The sequence below is a fragment of the Ctenopharyngodon idella genome, chromosome 19 (assembly GCF_019924925.1).
Source record: "Ctenopharyngodon idella isolate HZGC_01 chromosome 19, HZGC01, whole genome shotgun sequence".
NCBI lineage: Eukaryota > Metazoa > Chordata > Actinopteri > Cypriniformes > Xenocyprididae > Ctenopharyngodon > Ctenopharyngodon idella.
In genome coordinates, this window is record NC_067238.1 from 12832512 (window position 1) to 12853366 (window position 20855).

Consider the following 20855-nt stretch of genomic DNA (forward strand, 5'->3'; position numbering starts at 1 on the left):
TAATAAAGCACACTGTATCATATTTTCTGTATCATACATACGTTTTAAGTTTAGTTCTACTATTTTATTTCATGTATTGGCTGTTGAAATTGTCTTTGTACAGCACTAGCCGTATCAGAAATGTGCTTTATAAATTAACTCTCTCTCAAAACATTTTCCAAGGCCTCTAAATTATCAACATGATCAAAACTTTGCAGAAAATCTGTTGCACACAATCTACTACATGCTTTGTCGTTCTATGATTGCTAATTCATGCCTTTTAAGAAAATGGCTGCGGTAGTGTCTTTTCTGTGAAATATTTAATGATTTTTTAATAAAGTAAGATTAAGAGTCGCTTTTATATTGAATATTTCATGATGGACTAAAACAATGTAAATTTACTTTATCCATACATCGTGTTTTTAGAAAAAGTCATGTAAAAATGTGACTATATCAAATGATTAAACATGCTTTTGAGTCAGTCATCATTGTATTGTTGCATGATTGACCCCCTCAAAAAACGACAGCGCTTTGATCATAAAACTTTGTATTTACAGTGGCTTTACAGGGTTAACAACTATGCCGAGCTTTGCTTATTTCCAGCTTCCTTTAGTATTATTTCACATGAAAGAGAGACATTTGTTTCAGTGTACCGTAGTTCACAGTCCCATCCGTAGATGGCGCTAGTGGTCCGCGCTGAATTTTTACGAGCTCCAGAAACAGGCTGATAATATCAGGAAGGATATATGATAAACTACATGGCCAAAAGTAAGGCACAGACACCTACCTCTAATTAATGAGCTGCATCCGTAATTTCAGCGAAGATGACATTCTTCCATCCACTGGTGGCAATTAAAATACACCAAATATTTTCAATTAGCCTACTAAATGAGATGGAGTGATCAAACTGATTTAACAAAATCGCTACACTTTTTAAAAAGTAAAAGTAACATGGTCTTACACATATTGTGAGCAATCTTAAATACATTTTATTTATTAGCCCTTAAGATAAATACATGTACCAGCTAAAATACAATACCAGAGAAATGTGCATAGCACTACAATTCCATCTACAGTAACATAATTTTTCACATTTAATAAGAGATGGACGGAAAGGTAGAGTCTAGCACTGAATACAGTAACAGAAAAACAGTTCTTCAAAACACAGTACAATTACAGTTCCCAATGGGAAAAGACATAGCTTTGCAAGGCAGTTAAATTCAGTACTGTATATAAGTATATATATGTACATACAAAGATACATAAGTAGCACAGAAATATTGTTTATGCATTTTATTATTTATGGGATAAACTGATAGATTTTGGCTTAATCAGATTACTCAATTTGGCTGTCAGTCACAATAATTATACAATGGCTGCATTATCAGATTGTATACATGATGGCAGACATAGTGGGAGATCATTAGGAAATATTAATATCAGCACTTATAATATATGCTACTATTAATTAAGTTGCTTAAGGCATGTGAATGTAGTGTATGATCTGCAAATCCAATATACATGTGATATTTCAATTAAGGTGCGATAGAACAGTCCTATATACAAAGTATTGTATTATATACAAAAGAAGTGCTATTCATATGTGCTAAACTGATGAATGTTGCATAAATGTTGGGAAAGAAGGAATTGTTGCTTTTTCCACAATGCGTCTCTCACTCACAGTCTCTCTCTCTTCCATCAGTAATCTTCATCTTTTCTCGTGTTGTTTAAGACTTGATCTCGACCACTTTGATGAATGGCAAAGACTTGTTTCCTGGGCTTGTTGGCGTCAGAGGTTTGCTATAATACAAAATGGTAAATACTTTATGAATATATCCAGTCAAGGTCAGAATTATTGGCACCCTTGGTAAATATCAAAGAAGGCTGTGAAAATAAATCTGCATTGTTTATAATTAGTTTTTTTGTTTAAAAAAAAAAAAAAAAAAATCACAATCTAACCTTTGTGGGGGGAAAATCACATTATGAAATAAATGTTTTTCTCTAATACATGTTGGCCACAATTATTGGTACCCCTAGAAATTATTATTAGTAAAATATATCGGAAGTATATTCCCTTAATTTTTAGCACACAAGAAATTGTCCAGCCATGACTTCCTGTTCCACAGGACTATAAATATGAAGAAACACAAAGACCAAATTACCTTAATCATTCATCACAACGAGTAAAACCAGAGAATATAGTTCTGATGTGCAGCAAAAGATTGTTAAGCTTCACAAAATAGAAAGTGGCTGTAAGAAAATAGCTAAAGAAAATTCCTACTTCCACCATCAGGGCAATAATTAAGAAGTTCCAATCAACAGGAAATGTTATGAATCTGCCTAGAAGAGGATGTGTGTCTACATTGTCTTAATGCACGGCGAGGAGGAAGGTTCGAGAATTGGACTCTCCAAAGATCACAGCTGGAGAATTGCAGAAAACAGTTGAGACTTGGGGTCAGAAAACCTAAAAATATCAGCACCTACATCAGCACAAGTTGTTTGGGAGGGTTTCAAGAAAAATTCTCTGTTCTCATCCAAAAACAAACTCCAGCAAATTCTGTTGTCAGAATTTGAAATGGGAACGGGTTCTATGGTCAGATGAAATGGGGGGGGGTTTGGTGCACACAGGGATAAAAAGTACCCCATGTGTACGATTAAATATTCTGCTGGATCTTTAATGTTGTGGGCCTATTTTTCTGCAGGAGGTCCTGGACATCTTGTTCAGATACATGACATTGTGGATTCTATCAAATACAAACAGACAAAACAATCAAAACTTGACAGCCTCTGCTATAATCTTATAATGGACCGTTGCTGGATCTTCCATCAGGACAATGATCCAAAACAAACATCAAAATCCACACAAAAATGGGTCACTGAGCATGAAATTAAGGTTCTGCCATGACCATCCCAGTCCTCTGACCTGAATCCTATAGAAACCTAAAGAGGAGAGTGTATCAACATGGACTTTGGAGAGATGAAGAGATTCTGGTCTCTGATCTCTTGTCAGGTGTTCTCCAAACTCATCAGCCATTACAGGAGAAGACTGTTATCTTGGCAAAATGAGTTTGCAAAAAGTATTGAATAAAACGGTGCCATTAATTTTTGCCAATGAGTATTTATTTCATAATGAGATTTCCCTCCCATGTTTCTTTCTTTCTTTCTTTCTTTCTTTACATGTATACATGATAAAAAAAAGGAATACCTGTAGACAACCTTGGACCCCATGTCTGAGTTATATGGTTTAGGCACTTGGCTTCCCATATAATACTCCATCCGGTCATGCATCTCTCTGCTCTGTAGGTCACATTTGATGTTACAGTCACAAAGTGAAAGGCAGGGAAAAAATAAACAGATTCTCTGAAACAACACAGACACTGACCTCAGCTTCAAGGAAAGCCACCCTCTCTTTGAGGTCGCCGATCAGTCGGTCTCTTTGCTCCATTACGGTTCGTGAATTTTGCACCTGTGAACATGTACAGTATGGACATAAACAAATGCAAGATCTAATCATGCTGAAACTGATTTTATATGTATTGAAGGATGTAATAAGTTAATCAGGAGTCATTATTGAAATAAAATTTGTATAATCTACAGAGAGTAAATGGGGCTGGATTTATGAAGCATAATGCTTTTCTTGCTTGTATTTCAGTGTTCATGGATGAAGCTATTATGTGTAACATGAGATCTAAAGTGCACAGAGGCTGATCAGCAGGGAAATGACGGCATCTTTTATTTATAACTGAGGTTGAGATTCACTTCTGATCTATGAGCAAATACTATAAAACACATCCTGTTTGTTTTTGAGAATCACCAAAAGATCTTCTAAAAATATTGTGTGTACATATATATATATACACACACACACTATATTTTTTTTAAAGTAATAAAATTAATATAATTAAATAGATTTAAGTTAATTGTGTATATTATATATTATATAATATTATATTATTATATATTATATCTCCAGTCCTGCCCCAAAATGTTCTTTCATTGAATATCATATTTCATTTTAAAGTACATTACATTACATTAATAAAATGGTTTGCAAATGGCATTTAATGATTTGTGTTTGTGATGGGGTGTTTCTCCAAATATCCTGCGTGCAGAAATTATTACCTGTTCGATCATGTTTCTGATTTTCCTTTGTTGACTTTTGAGCATGTCATCCAAGTTATGGTTTTTATCCTTCAGAGTTGCCAGCTCCTTTTTCAGTTGTTCAGACCTGCAGTACAGAAAACCTATGTTTGTCACATGTACACCCTCACAAACAACACTTTTAGAAACAAATGTATGTAACAAAGAAACAACTGCATTAGCAAAGCAGAGGGTGAGTCTACTTTTAACGTACAAGAATGAGTCATATTAAGTTGAATTCCATGTAAGAGCCGTGACATTGAAGGATGGTTCTAATTATGCCAATTTATTGCTTACTGAATTGCAGGTGGAAAATATCTAACGTAGCCAAGGAAACATATGAAAACAATGCATTATGTATAGAAGAACAGTAGCAATTTGGGTCAGCAAAAAAAAGCACTCACTTGTCCTCACTATCCGTATTCTTCAGTCCTCGCAGTTTCTCGAGTTCAGCCTCACTAGCAGCCAATTTTTCTCGTAGTGTGGCATTTTCCAGCTCCAAACCATCCATAAGCTTCTGCATCTCTTCCACCTTTTTGCTCTGTTCCTCCGCCTTGGTTTCTGCCTTCTGCATGCGAGAGTTATGCTCCTCTAGAAACCGCCGCTGATATTCAGTGTTTTCTGCCTAATGTAGGTTTAAAAAAATAAGGTGCTTAGTTTAGGAAATGTAAACCACATTACATCACAGTTACATTAATTTGCCTTGTGTTTTTTTTATTATGTTTCTGACCTGTAGTCTCTCCTTCTCCTCCTGGTGTCTCCTTTCCATCTCTTGCAGACGAGTGTACAGATGTTTGGTGACTTCTCTCAAGGCTATACAGTTTTCATCATCCTCCTGGCCCTGTGCAAACATGAGAAATCATGTTTAAATTGCTCCTATATTTAAAATATTTCTTTTGCATTGTCAACCTTACAAAAAGTACCATGCTACTACAGTAAGATATATCAGGGAAAAAGGATGGTAATATGTATTTTGGACACTTTAAATACCATAATATTTGGATATGGTGATCAAAGAATACAATAGTACATGATAAAACGTGTAGAATCATTTTCAGCTGCACTTAGTTTGATATATAGTTTTTTAGTATATTTTTATATACTTTGTATATTATTTTATACAAATTTCTTATAATAATAATAAAGAGGGCCTATTATACCCTTTTACAAAGTCTTGATTTTGTTTTTGGGGTCTACTAGAATAGGTTTTCATGGTTGAATGTTCAAAAAACATATTTTTCCCCCAATTTTTACATTATTGCAGCACCTCTCTTCCCAGTCTGTCAGTAACGTTCTGTTTAGTTCCGGTCTCTATGAAGCCCCTCCTTCCAAAAAGCTAGTGTTGGGGTACTTAGACTCAGACTGCAATTATAAATGAACTCGGACAAACACGGGTGGACTTGTACACCGACTTGGACAATAAGTAACAACATAAAATTAAGATGACAAGATATTAACAAACGTCTCCCAGTCAAGGATACAGACCTAACACTACAAAAAGCACAATGTGCTCTTTGCAGACCTTTTTCATGCTCAAACAGCAAAATTACACAGTAAAGAAAGATGAAAATCTAAAAAACCATAATAGGTCCTCTTTAATTAAAATAAGTAAAAATATACTCTGTGTGCATGGGAGGTGATATGCGTATAATTATATAGTATATTTAGGATATTCTTGTAGTATTTACTTTATATACTTAGTATTTTATTTCTCTAGCTTGTAGAAAATACAACTAATAATAAATATTAATTATTTTTGTAATTATATATTTTTTGATAATAAGGAAAAATTATAGTGTGTGTGCATGGGAGGTGCTGTAGGTGTGTGGTTGAAGGCAGAATGACAGGTTGTTTACTGAGCAGCCTCAAATTTGGCAATTGCTGCTCCCAAAGGCATCATGTCAAGGGTGTGACTTTTCACAGGCACAAACAAAAAGTTAATGTGCATACGCTCCCAAATCCCAACACTTCACTGCTCATAAACATGAAAACAAGAATGAACCATGATGTGGTAATGTTTTTTGGCCAAATTATTTCTCTATGAACATCATCATATCCTCATAAAAACTGCTGAACTGTATCTGTTACTTTGATTCTCTTTGTGTCCATTAATATTATTATTTGGGAGTCCATACAGGAGAACAGGACTCCCATTTTCCATCCATTTTTAAACAGGGTGGTTATTCATTTTAGTTTGAAAGGTTTTAGGTACTTGAGACTGAAGGATAAATACCCTTAATGGAGGAAAGGGGCTATTTTTACTCACAATACAGCATTCAATTCTGTCCAAAACAACTGAAATGTGATACACTGAGTGCACTGAATGTTTTCTTTCTCTTTCTGTGGAAGTGTCTGTGTTTGTTTGCTTTTGTCAGTAGCCTATACATTCTTGCTGTATTAGGTGTGTATTTATGAATGCAAATGAATTATCTTTTTGTGACAAATAGTTTACCTGACTTTTAGAGTGAGATCCATTCACAAACCCATTGGAGCCACTGGCTTTGCTAACAAGCACGTCAACTTTAAAACCATTCGATGGAGTCTAGGGCACAAAACAGATTATTTTACAAATGAGACAGCTTAGCGAAATAATTGAAAGAAATCTGCAAAGCATTCTGAAGTAGATGGGAAAAATACAAGCAATACGCATTGTGGGAATTAAGGAAATACCTACTCAAAACATCTAATATTGTGTATAATATAATATACTGATTTTGTGAGATCCATCTGAACGGGTAAAAATGTCACTATTGTACCTTATTACTGATGTTATTGTTTTGTCTGGCTGCCATTTGCTCCCTCAGAGTCTTCAGGCAGTATCTCACCTGAAGACAAACACAGAGATTATGAACACATACAATGAATTACACATATTTTTTTTGTGGTTAATGAGTGGGCGGGGAAAACACTGACCTCTTGCACCTGTGAAACCTCATCAGTCAACATCCTGACACGTTTCTGCTTCTCGCCAGCAACTGATCCTCTGGTCCGTATTGTCTCCTGTGTGAATTATTTGATACTTAAATTACAATAGCTGGAACATCAAATAAAGACATCAACACATTAGTTTTTAAGTTCTTGCTTTGTGCAGAAACCTGTTTCTAAACCCAGGGAGTCTGACAGGGTTCTGAAGGATGTTTTTGAGTAGGTGTATAATTGGGGGTTTCTTTGTGTATGTGCACTTTTGACCCTGTGGACGTTTATTTGTTGTTTCTGAGCTAAAAAAAATTTACTTTTTTGACCACATCTCACGTTATGCATTCTTTGGTGGAAATTACGATGGGGATTTTTGGAATAAAACAGCTGAAACATTTGTCTTGCTAAGGATAATATATCTAGCATGCAATGTATCCTAAAGTCAAACAATTATATTACAACATTATACATTTTTGCATAATTAAAAAAAAAAAAAATTATTGAAAATGATGCACAATAAAAGTATTTTGTTTATTGATGATATTTACCTTGATTTCTCTTTGTTTTCTTTATACCACCAGATAAACAGTGCTGTTCAAACATTTGGGGTCCGTAAGATTTTTTAATGTTTTTGAAAGAAGTCTCTTCTGCTCACCTAAGCTGCATTTATTTGATCGGAAATACAGTTAAAAACAGTAATATTGTGAAATATTATTACCACTTAAAAAAAACTATTTTCTATTGTACTGTCAAACGATTAATCGCGATTATTATTATAATTATTATGTATACATAAATACACACATGCATGTATATATTTAAATTGTTAATATTTTTTAATCTATAAAATATTTATATTTCTATATAATATAAATTATAGAAATAGATATACAGTACATACATTCAAATATTTCTTAAATATATATACATGTATGTGTGTGTATATAAATATACATAATTATACACAATACACACACATATATTATGTAAAAACAAACTTTTATTTTGGATGAGATTAACTGACAGCCCACTCTAGTATTCAGTGTCACATGATCCTTCAGAAATCATTCTAATATGCTGATTTTCTGCTCAAGAAACATTTCTTATAATTATCAAAGTTGAAAACAGTTATGCTGCTTAATAGTTTTGTGGAAACAGTGATATATTTTTTTCAGGATTTTTTGATTAAAGTCCAAAAGAACAGCATTTATTTAAATATTTTCATCAGTTTAATGCAGTTTATGAATAAAAAAAATTCTTTTCTTTTTTTAAACTTACTACATACTAACTTATAACATGCTACATTACTACATACTTGACTATTGATATGTTGTGAAAAAAAAATACTATGTAAGTCAATGGGGACCATCAACTGTTTGGTTACCAACATTCTTCAAAATATCTTCTTTTGTGTTCAGCAGATGAAAGAAATTCATACAAGTTTGGAACTTGAGGGTGAGTAAATGATGAAAGAATTTTCATTTTTGAGTGAACTATCCCTTTAATCTCTTTTTAATAGGGATATAAAGTGCCCTTATAGTTGAAGCAGCACATATATAAATATATATGGCCGTTTACATTTATTTATCTTTATATGGGAGGAAATATGTGTACCTGTAAGATTTTCTATGAAGTCTCGACGAAATTCTGGATGTAGTTGTGCAGTGCTTGGAATCTTTCTAAGTGGAACAAAAAAGAGACAAGAATTACATCCAAGAACATAAGGTGTGAAGGATAGATAATTATAGAAATGAGACTAGGAGGGAGACAAGTTTCCTACAGCCAGAGGAACAAACTGGCAATTAGACACAAATGCCAAATTATAATTATGTAATCTCCACAGTAAACAGTCCCATGTAATGAACACAATGGGAACACAGGTATACCTTTATTTCTATGACAGACCAAAATCCTTCTTTAAGGCTATGTGAATGAAAAATGAATAAGTGAAAGCTCAAAAAAGAATGGAAAAAAATCATCATTATATTACATAATTCAGTACTTAATCTGGAGAGTTAAAGATGATGTAATGTTTCCGTGATAAATCACTTTCTGATATCCTAGCTTAATATGTGGAGACAAGTATAATTACGCTATAAGTAGGCGGATTTTCCTGAAAAAGTGTAAACACTATGACTCTGTGATGCAATTAAAAAGGTTGACGAATTTATCTGAGCATCCAAACCAGCCCGACACAGCGACAATGGCTCAACCAATGCTGTTAGTTTTGGGGTGGGTCAGTCCAACCAGTGACTGTTTGGGAAAACTATTTGAAAACAGTCATTATTTTTGCAATTCTCAGTACAATTGCATAGTTGGTTTGGCTTGCATAGTTAGGGTTTTAAGACACTTAATATTCAGTAATATTATTGATTTGACTGCACTGACGCTTTCGGATGAGAACAAAACATGAACTGAATTGAGCTGGATGACAACACCAGTTTTCTACAGAGCTGCTTTTGATTTTGTTTCATAAATGACAAATTTTGCAACATTGACCCTGTTATTCAACTGAATTGAATCAACATTGAACTGACTCAAGCTGAATAATGACACTATTGTCTTCTGTAGAGCTGCTTATAGCTGAATTGAACTATATTAGATGAAGTTTGCATCACGTTATTTTCCAGCTTATCGCTGTGAAACTGCTTTGTATTGTATAAAGCACTATATAAATATTGGTGACTTGCCTTGACAAGTCAAACTACAGTTTCCCTTTCAAAATGACAAAACCCATTTATAAATCATAACAAAGCATTTACAGTCGCAAACAAAGGTCTATTAACGTATTTAACCTGTGGCTTACAATAATCAACTTGTTCTTGCAGACAACCGAGTAACATCCGTTCTATACAACAGAGGGGAAGTGATTACATCTAACCGAGACATCAACATGTCCATGCAGGAGAATAGGAGGAGAAAAGGGTTTGATCCTCTGGGATGTGACCACAGACAGCAGAAAGAGATATTGAATAAGAGTGAGATCACACGCATAGACTGCTGATTCACTCCACTGCCAGTTACACCAGATACCAGTGAAGGGTGGAGCAAGCTGGAGAGCGTCTGTGTAAACAGATGGCAAGCCTTGTATGGTAGTCAGTTATGAGAGAAGGTGTAGGTGGCTTTACCAGGTTAGTATGAGCTGCCAATGTGTTTAATGGTACAAGAGATAAGAACACAGTTTGTAGATTAGCATCTATGTGCCATGCCTATGCTAGCTTGTCATCACTGTCTGGGTCAATGCTGTGTGTGAAATACCACAAATGTTAAACAAACAATATGAATGCAATAACACAACAGGACGAAAGTAAATTATCTGCTGGTTAGGTTAATCAAAGCCATAACTAATAAAACTACTAGCTGAAATGATACAATACATTGTTTCTTTTAATGAAATGATGTTACGTTGTGATTATATAAATCGACATTAACACCTTTTTTATATTTTATTTATAAAACAGTTAGTTCCTGTCCTTGATTCTGATTGGTCAATAGCTGTGTTTTATTCAGCTGTATTTATTCACGACTTCAACCAATGGTTCTGTGTATCACTACACAACACCCTTAGCAGCCACACTTAGCAACGTAAACTATGTTCTCAATCGATATTGTTCACTGAAGATTACTGTATTATGTAGAAGAGTATTGTGAGAAAGAGATTGAGTGAGCGAGTTTATCACCTGCATTCAAATTTAGCATTTTCCTTCAGGTCAGTCCTATGTTCATAATAAAAAATCTGTTTAAATGTCCGATGTATTATCTTGTCCTTTTAACAGTTAAGGGGTTTTCCCGTGACTGACAGCGCAAGTCAAAGCATTTGTCAGTTGTGTCTTGTTCTGTGTTCACAACAATTCAGTCTTTCAATGTAAAAGTCTTCGTTGCTGATTGACACTCATAAAGACAGTCGTTGCCGCCATCTAATGGCGTAATAATGTAACTTCTGTTGCTGTTCACGGTCAGGGACTATTTTTTCCGGCGGAAGGAAGGCTTTTAGAAAAAGTTTACTTAATGAAAGTTGCATTGTTACATATTTTTAGCCTTAATATTTGTATTGTGTGGTAACCGTTTTATAAAAGCAATAAGGTACTCGAGGCAGTGCTGTATCGTGAATAAGTCACGGCTGAAGGGCGTTGTTAGGCACGACGCGAAGCACAGCCTCTCGTACCTTACTGCTTACATATAACATACATTTTTCAATTGTAGTCTTTTAAAAAGCCATCAGAAATAATAAACTAAGTGCAGTGTAGTGTTGTCAAAAACATCTATTTTTCCAATACTCATTTTCGGCAGAATAGATACAAAAGACCAGCTGTGTTTTCGGTCTCATGTCTCTGACAGCAAGTTGACACAAAAACCCGCCTCCTCTCATTCACTCGTTTCATTTCGTTCAGGACTTGAACTTCGGCGTGGGATTGCACGTATTGTGCATAACTTTATTCCTTCTTGCAGATTTTGTGCTCACACCCAAAGTGCGCGCACATAAAGCTGCTTCTCACTACTAGAGTTATTTTTTGCTGCTTATTGTGCTTAAACACTCAAATACACTAAAAATAATGTCAAAATGCCATTCTTGGCAAGTATTCACGTAAACAGTCAGTTTAACTGTTTAAGTGAACGTAAACAGTTGAGAAAGAAAGCATCATTTTGTAACAGTACAATGGAACCATGTGTCCGGTCTTAAAGTGACAGCAGCCTAATAATTCCTGCTGCCAAATTGTGAGATATTATTAAAAATATCTACAGAATATGGTAGTTTTTCCCCATGGTATCGATTGTGGCCAGTGAAAATGTTGAGTGGCTAGTAACTTCTGGAAAATATACAGTACTTTTCAAAAGCTTGGGGTCAGTAAGATTTTTTTTTTTTTTTTTTTTTTATTTTACTCAGCAAGGATGCATTATATTGATCAAAAGTGATAGTAAAGACAATTATAATGTTATAAAAGATTTCTATTTAAAATAAATGCTGCTTTTTTTTTTTAAATCAAAGAATAGGATTAAATCAAAGAATCCTTAAAAAAAAAATATATATATATATATATATAGTAAGCAGTACACCTGTTTTAAACATTGATAATTAGAAATGTTTCTTGAGCAGAAAATCAGCATATTAGAATGATTTCTAAAAGATCATGTGGCACTGAAGACTGGAGTAATGATGCTGAAAATTCAGCTTTGATCACAGGAATAAATTACCTTTTAAAATATATTCAAATAGAACAAGAAGTTTCCAAATTGAAATAATGTTTCACAATTAGTTTTTACTGGATTTTTAATCAAATAAGTGTAGAGGTGGTGAGCATAAGTGTTACGGAACACAGACTCCCAACGATGTATTAATGAATAAGAGAGTTTATTGCAGATTTGGTAATGGAAACAACCAGTTGAGTAAAGCAGGAATGCAAAAATGGATGAAAATACTGACGGTCTTGTATATTGCAGGCGATTGAGGAGGTCATGGATGACCGCAGCTGAAGCACACACTTTGGATGGCGAGAGAACAGTGAGAACAGACAGAACAGAGTCTGACGAGGAAGACGCTGGAGACACAGAGGATCAGGAAGACACTGGAGACAATCGCAAACGCTGTACAGAGGTAAGTGCTGACAGGTAAGTGAGTCCTTCTTCAAACGAGACCAGACAAAGTGCTAGAGCGATGTGTGTGCTTAAATGCTGCTTGTGTGATGAGGTGATGACGATCAGAAGGAGGGATGAAATGGAGTTCGGGGAAGGTGAGAGAGATAGTGACCGTGACAATAAGAGACTTTTTTCAAAAACATTAACAATTAATTATAAGTTATTTTACTTTTTTTTTTTTCCTTCAAAATAATTTGAAATTGCACAAATGTGCAAATGTCTGCTACACTGATTTGCTATATATACACTATATAAATACACAAATTAGGTTATATGCAAGAAATCTACATTTTTTCGTGTAGAAAACAAAACCTTTGTTTAAGAACTGGTCTTGTAACTGACAGATTGGATATTTAAACCTTACAAGGGGCATTTGCTTCGGGGAAAAAAGTGTATGATAACATTTTTATGGTTTAATTTGCATTTATTAAAAATAAGTGATTTTCTTCTACTTTGCTTCTATGCAATTTAATGCACAACACTGTAACTGCTTACGTACGTTTTGCAGTGTGGCTTTCTTTTCTTTTATCATGAATTATGACTCATTTTGGAGTCACTTGCCTTAATTTTCTAGCACTTTCATTTGTAAACCAGCCTGCCTTCACCTGCTCTGAACTTTTATATTTCCATATATGTACACACGTTGCAGCGCACGTGTGCATATGAAGTGCATATTGAGCTGAAAAATCATCAGCCCTGTGATGTTTTATGCTTGCAGGCAGAATGAAGGGGACGTGCGCAAGATGAGAGAAAGAACAACAGCCTCGGGGGGAAATCTGCAAACTGACACGCACCACAGCAATTTAGAAAAATAACACTCTAACTTTGATAGAAAAACACGCAGCCTGACAATCAACATGAAAAAGGTGCATTCTGGGGAAAAAAAGCAGAGAAAGTTTTAAAGGAGCGCTGCCACACCCTGTAAACTATTAAGACTTAATGTTCTCTTTTTGAGCTCTCACACCCTTCTTATTAGCTGTTCATCTATCATGCAGCACTTTGCATTTGCAGTCATAATCACTTTAATTGTAGCCTAATGGTTTGTTCTTGGCGTCATTAGATTGACGTCCTTTTATGAGTGATAAGGAAGGAATGGTCTACACATTGAGACATTCCAGGCTCGTATTTGCATATATAAGCAGTTTCAAGTATTTGACCAGGAATTGCAGCCATGCTTAAATGCCCAGCTTCTATGTCACCGACAGCTCAACTTAATTACAAAATAACCATTGTGAATGGGAAAGAGAACAGTATGAAATTTCAAATAGACTACGTACTGAATCCAACCTCCAGGATTCATTCCACAGCCTGTACGATAGCCTTCACAGTAGTTAAATCAGTCCAAAGTTGTCCCATTCCCTAAACTAATACAAGGAAAAGAAAAATGTGGGAGAAAGCACTGCAGTTTGCTTTAGAAAACCTGATAGACCAAAAACATGGACAAGTTATGACCAGGCTACAGGCTATAACTGAGCAATGCATTAGTGCCCGGAACTTGTTTACTGTAAATGCATGGACGCTTTAAGTGATAAAGCACTGATCTGAACACAAGGTCAAGTATGAATGGAGAGTATAATGTGAGCCTGTCTGAAATATAATTGTTATGACTACTGCAAAGAACTCAAAAGATCTAAGACGAGACACCTTTCTTACTTTTTAGACTTTTAATTTTGTTCTTCATGTGCAGACGGTAATTCTGTCTTATGTGCTGTTCAAGTTCTGATCCTGAGGAATTTGCTAGAAGCATACATGTACTTGCTGTTCATTTTTGTACAAGCATGTCTGGCTCATCTGCCTGAGAGAGTTAATGGTTAACAGACCAGAAACAGATGGATGGTAAAAAAAAAACAGTGGGCTCCCAAAAGTCTGAGAGCACACTAAAAAATCTGGGAATCTAAATTAAATATTTAAGGGTATGTTTATGCAACAACAATGTACTAAAAACAGAAAAGTTTTTCCTTTGCATTTTTCGCATACAGACGACAACGTTGTCAAAACGATCCTCGTTCACACAGATCCGCGAAAATGAGTAAAAATGCTGTATTATTCATGCGAGGCCACTTTGTAAAGAAACACTACTTGCCTATAGACTGAACGTAATATGCTTGTGCATGACATCATCGATTTCACAAATTTGTGTTTTTGTAGTTTACATGGAGACAATAACGGTATCGTTTTCAAAAACTTGCACTTTTCAAAAGTTTGCATTTTCAGGCCCCCAAAATGTCATTGTGTAAATAAACGGCCAAAACGCATAAAAAGTTTTCCGTTTTTACATACCCGATTCCAAAAAAGTTGGGACACCGTACAAATTGTGAATAAAAAAGGAATGCAATAATTTACAAATCTCATAAACTTATATTTTATTCACAATAGAATATAGATAACATATCAAATGTTGAAAGTGAGACATTTTGAAATGTCATGCCAAATATTGGCTCATTTTGGATTTCATGAGAGCTACACATTCCAAAAAAGTTGGGACAGGTAGCAATAAGAGGCTGGAAAAGTTAAATGTACATATAAGGAAGAGCTGGAGGACCAATTTGCAACTTATTAGGTCAATTGGCAACATGATTGGGTATAAAAAGAGCCTCTCAGAGTGGCAGTGTCTCTCAGAAGTCAAGATAGGCAGAGGATCACCAATTCCCCCAATGCTGTGGCGAAAAATAGTGGAGCAATATCAGAAAGGAGTTTCTCAGAGAAAAATTGCAAAGAGTTTGAAGTTATCATCATCTACAGTGCATAATATCATCCAACGATTCAGAGAATCTGGAACAATTTCTGTGCGTAAGGGTCAAGGCCGGAAAACCATACTGGATGCCCGTGATCTTCTGGCCCTTAGACGGCACTGCATCACATACAGGAATGCTACTGTAATGGAAATCTCAACATGGGCTCAGGAATACTTCCAAAAAACATTGTCGGTGAACATAATCCACCGTGCCATTTGTCGTTGCCGGCTAAAACTCCATAGGTCAAAAAAGAAGCCATATCTAAACATGATCCAAAAGCGCAGGCGTTTTCTCTGGGCCAAGGCTCATTTAAAATGGACTGTGGCAAAGTGGAAAACTGTTCTGTGGTCAGACGAATCAAAATTTGAAGTTCTTTTTGGAAAACTGGGACGCCATGTCATCCGGACTAAAGAGGACAAGGACAACCCAAGTTGTTATCAGCGCTCAGTTCAGAAGCCTGCATCTCTGATGGTATGGGGTTGCATGAGTGCGTGTGGCATGGGCAGCTTACACATCTGGAAAGGCACCATCAATGCTGAAAGGTATATCCAAGTTCTAAAACAACATATGCTCCCATCCAGACGTCGTCTCTTTCAGGGAAGACCTTGCATTTTCCAACATGACAATGCCAGACCACATACTGCATCAATTACAACATCATGGCTGCGTAGAAGAATGATCCGGGTACTGAAATGGCCAGCCTGCAGTCCAGATCTTTCACCCATAGAAAACATTTGGCGCATCATAAAGAGGAAGATGCAACAAAGAAGACCTAAGACAGTTGAGCAACTAGAAGCCTGTATTAGACAAGAATGGGACAACATTCCTATTCCTAAACTTGAGCAACTTGTCTCCTCAGTCCCCAGACGTTTGCAGACTGTTATAAAAAGAAGAGGGGATGCCACACAGTGGTAAACATGGCCTTGTCCCAACTTTTTTGAGATGTGTTGATGCCATGAAATTTAAAATCAACTTATTTTTCCCTTAAAATGATACATTTTCTCAGTTTAAACATTTGATATGTCATCTATGTTGTATTCTGAATAAAATATTGAAATTTGAAACTTCCATATCATTGCATTCCTTTTTTATTCACAATTTGTACAGTGTCCCAACTTTTTTGGAATCGGGTTTGTAGTTGAAAATGGTGTCGTGTAAACGGCTTAAGAATTACACACACACAAAAAACCTTAGCATCTTAGAAAAATTCCATTTGTCACACTGGGAAAAAAATAATACTACAACATTCTGAATTTCATGTTAATTGTACATACTTATCTTTTCATTCAAATGGTTAAATTTGAAAAAAAAATATGTAAAAAAAAAAAAAAAAAAATGCTAAATAGAAGTCTCAAACCTTTAAAGCCCCACTGTATAAAGGTAAACACTGAATGTAGGGCTGTCCTTGACTAAAGATTTTTCTTGTCGACTAGAAGTCGTTCATTTAAGCAAATAGTCAGATGTTTTTGTGACATGCTTCATCAAAGAACTTCACAGAGACCGACATTTAGAAAGCACATCCTGTTTGTTTTCATTTTATAAAAAAAGCATGAGTTTTGTTGTTTTGAGTATCCACAAATAAAAGTAGACCCTTTACAGTTTCGAATGATGCACTGACCAAAAATGACAAAGAATTTTAAGTTGTGTTCTCTTTTGTCAGGAAAAAATGTAAGTGAACACTTGGACATACACCAAATAATAGCGCACATTTATCTAGGTTAACATTAAAGTGAGCAGCCATGTAAAAGGCTAACTTTAGGCAATTACTTACATTTAAAAAGATAAGCCACATTTGAGGTCAGTGATTGATAGAGAAACATTTGGATTTCCTGCTGGACACAGAGACCAGCCGTGATAACGATCTGTCCATCACGGACTTCATGATTTCGCCACTTCCTGTGGATTTTTTTTCTTCGACTAATTAAAATTTGGTCGACTAATCCTCTTCTAGTTGACTAACATTTAGTCGACTATTATGGGGCACCCCTACATAAATGATTCAGAAGTGTACAGAAGTGGTTGGTATAATTAAAGGTTTGACAAGTTAAAAAAAAAATCAGATTTCACTTGGCAAACATGTACAGACACACGCACATATCCATACAAAGTTCAGGTGCGGAACAGAAGTTTACAAGAGGTGCTGAGTGCACATCCATACAGTAAAAACCAGGAATATCTGCTGATCTCAGTGGATTTTACAAAGCTCAGTAGCAGCCTTCTGTAATCAAGTGGAAATACAGTCAGCCAAATGCATCATGCCATCATCTCATGCTGAACCTCTTCTCATGCAATCTTAAGCTCTTATGCAAAACTTGCTCAGTCTTTGTTATATTGGAATGTTGATATGGTTCCTCAGAGTCATGTTGCGCAACTTTATTGCTGGTAATGAAAGACCTGTTTATGTACTGACACTGATCCAAAAACAACAAAAGCTGATCATTTAAGTGGAAACGCAAATGATTTTGTTCATTTTCCTTGCAGGTTTCTGTCAATGCACGTGGCTGACAAGTATGCCCTAAGGTCTTGTGTTGCAAATTCCTTTTTATGATGTTCATATTTCTAAAGTATCGAAAGTTTTGCGTATCAGAATGGAGAAAATACGCTACAAAAATGCAAATCAAAACTGTCACGGTTATACTCTAGAAATCTCTTTTTTTTCTACTATATTACTCCAAAATTTTTAAAGAAAAACAATCACAAAGATTTGGAACATCATGAGGTTGAGCTACTTTTCAAGTATTCTGAATCATTCTATAAAAATACCACCAGCTATACTTTATGTGAATAGTACCTCAAAACCATACAAATGCATGTAAAAAAAGAAAACAGTGTTTATTGTAAGATCGGCAAATGTTTTGGCCTCTTGCCTTTGACAGAGACCTGCAAAATCTCCACATGTGACATATTAATATAAATAGAGACATATTCTCCTTGCATGTGAATTTATATTGACATAAAGATGACTGCTAGATTTCACACACACATGCATCTTATTCTGAAAGGCTACCTACCATGCATCATTGAGGGCATAGAAAGGTGTGCAAATCCATATAGGTGAGGTTTTCAACAATCTCATTTATCCTTTTGATTGAGGGGAAATGACCTCATCTTGCCCCCAAGAGCCACTGTGCATCTTTTGTGCCAAGACATTATCTAACCGAACTCAGTGAGTCAGCAAAGTCAATAAACTTAGTAATACAGGTCAGAATGGGTCAAATTTCTAAGATCTAAAGTCATCTTAGACTGATGTATTTTGGTGATATGCAATTATGCATAAATGTTGGTGCTCTGGACAACAATCTGTAGAATTTGCAAAAAGGAAATCTGCTTTTGATATTTAGATTGTTTTAAATACAGTACTAAACCTTTAAGTAAATATAAATAAATTCCTCTCACAATCATCAAGTATTGCACTGTCAAATATGGTAAAAACTTAGGGCGTTTCAAATGTTTTGCATGGAGACGATGGGCATAAATAGAGATAAACCAATGAGTCAGCATGTTATATTTCCCACACAGACGAAATTACACGCCATCTGATAAGATACAGTATCACCAAACCATATCACATGGTCAGTCATAAAGTTAGTAGCTGGTGCTTAAATCACAGACTTAAAATCACAGACACATAATAAGCCTAAAATATACACTAAATACAACAGTAAACACATGTTAAGAATATAATTTTGCCATAAGTTCCCCATGTGTCCTAACGCTAACACTTATTGGTTAGGACGGAACGCAGAGAAGCCACATTTTTGTGACATTCTGAAAACGTAATGTTGAATGTTAAAAAAATAAAAAAAATAAAAAAAAAAATAAAAAAAAACCTTTTCCCTAGAAATAATTCGATACCAGAAATAACTAAATAATAATTCTAATTCATTAAACCAAATGTAAACAGTGTATAAATAAACTAATACAACCCGCTACTCTCACGACTGAAAATCGGAATTTCCCAGTTGATTTAGAAAGTGATATAGCATTTCATTAAATTCTTTAAAATCTCCATATGAAGTTTACCATAAATACCGTTCAGAAATACATATAAATATTAACAAAGGCGCTCCGTCTTACCTTGTTGAAGACACATGCAGACTGTCTGCTCTGCGATTACTTCATGTTGTTCTGTGACTCACCTTATGCGAAGGCTGTGTTTTGCCATACAAGGCAGGAGTGAGTGAGATCACCAGGGGACCAGCCCTGATGCCTCCCTCAGCCATCACTCTACAGTGCTCCCTACAGGACAAAGATCAAATGGTCTTTTTTTTTTCTAGAAATAAATTAAAACAGTCGTAAACAAATATGTACTTGAATTGTACTTTTAAAATATGTGAATTGAAAATTAAGAAATTGTACAAAATAAATTGTACTTCTGAAATATGTTTAAATCATGTACATTAATGTGAGGACAGCACCAGCCATATGAACAGACTAATAAAGGCTCATTAAAAATGGCAATTCTTAATTGCTTTTTTTCTTAGAATTCCAAATTTATATCTCACAATTCGAACTTTAAAACTAGCAATTACGAGTTTATAACCGGGGAGCACATAACTGGTGGGCAGGTGCGCATGCGTGGTAAAAAATTAATAAATAAATAAATAAATAAAAATATGATGCGTACCAGAAAACGTGGAGGGAAGCGCTTGTGAGTACCAACATTTTTGGGGACAGGGACACGTTTACTTACAGGAGTAGGATTTTTCTCCATCTCTGGTAAGATAGCAATCATGATGATAATTATTAGGGGTGCAACGGATTGCAGTTGATCCGTGATCCGCACGGACCAGGCCCCACGGTTCGGCATGCATTTGATTCGCTGATGAACTGCTTAGTTTAACCATCATAATGTGAAAGTTTATCATTTGGATGTGTTTTGTCTTGCCAATTTACACATTCAAACGATTTTAAACGCAGAAGAAGAGTCGAAAATCGGGATTCGCGCGCCTCACACACCCAAAGCGCGCGCACGCAGAGAGAGAGAGAGAGAGAGAGAGAGAGAGGGGAAGTTTCGGACAGCGCTAGAACACCAAATTAATTCTTCTTTCGCATTTACTTGAGCTTGAACAGACACATACACACTCAATTTTGTCAAAATACCTGTCTTGGCAAGTATTCTCTCGGTTACGTCATAAGTGAACGGTTGAGAACGAAACCGGATGTGTGTCATTATATTCGGTCCGTGCATTCGTTCTTAAAGTGACAACAGCTTAATATTCCTGCTGTTGTCTGTGTCATTAATGTTAATAAAATAAAAACAAAACATAATCATCATCTACCATGTTTGAGAGAAAAGAAGATAGTGAGGAGAGCAGAGAAAAGTGATAATGACAACTTGTAAGATAAATGTGCCACATAAAGTGTGAGTACCAAGCAGCATATCCAGGTGCTCCCTTGAGAACCAGACCAAAAAAGTTATTTGCACCCCTGTGTATATCTCAGAATTCT

At 35.4% G+C, this 20855-nt stretch overlaps 1 protein-coding gene across 5 annotated transcripts; it reads right to left on the reverse strand.

Annotated features, from left to right (window-relative positions):
- Positions 1-945: 945 nt before the first annotated feature.
- tuft1b (tuftelin 1b) lies at positions 946-19594 on the reverse strand. Of its 5 annotated transcripts, none has more exons than XM_051872134.1 (12): positions 19482-19594; positions 8650-8714; positions 7584-7695; positions 7033-7119; positions 6876-6944; positions 6572-6661; positions 4850-4960; positions 4524-4744; positions 4102-4207; positions 3362-3445; positions 3185-3276; positions 946-1779 (listed from the first exon to the last, which is right to left on the reverse strand). In XM_051872134.1, the coding sequence occupies exons 4-12, from the start codon at positions 7063-7065 to the stop codon at positions 1707-1709; spliced, it is 879 nt and encodes a 292-aa protein (XP_051728094.1). In that variant the 5' UTR covers positions 7066-7119; positions 7584-7695; positions 8650-8714; positions 19482-19594; the 3' UTR covers positions 946-1706. The 5 variants fall into 5 exon arrangements, with proteins under 5 accessions (XP_051728094.1, XP_051728092.1, XP_051728093.1 ...); XM_051872132.1 differs by lacking the exon at positions 7584-7695 and adding an exon at positions 13947-14033 and having other exon boundaries at positions 19482-19523; XM_051872133.1 differs by lacking the exon at positions 19482-19594 and adding an exon at positions 12458-12683.
- Positions 19595-20855: the final 1261 nt, after the last annotated feature.

What these genes read in the sequence shown, in the direction of transcription:
- tuft1b (XM_051872134.1), bottom strand. Translation starts at nt 7,065, where the DNA reads ATGTTGACTGATGAGGTTTCACAGGTGCAAGAG. An exon ending in AGGTTTCACAGGTGCAAGAG is followed by an intron (nt 6,945 to 7,032) that starts GTCAGTGTTTTC and finishes GTTTGTCTTCAG; the next exon opens with GTGAGATACTGCCTGAAGAC. An exon ending in ACAATAACATCAGTAATAAG is followed by an intron (nt 6,662 to 6,875) that starts GTACAATAGTGA and finishes TTTGTGCCCTAG; the next exon opens with ACTCCATCGAATGGTTTTAA.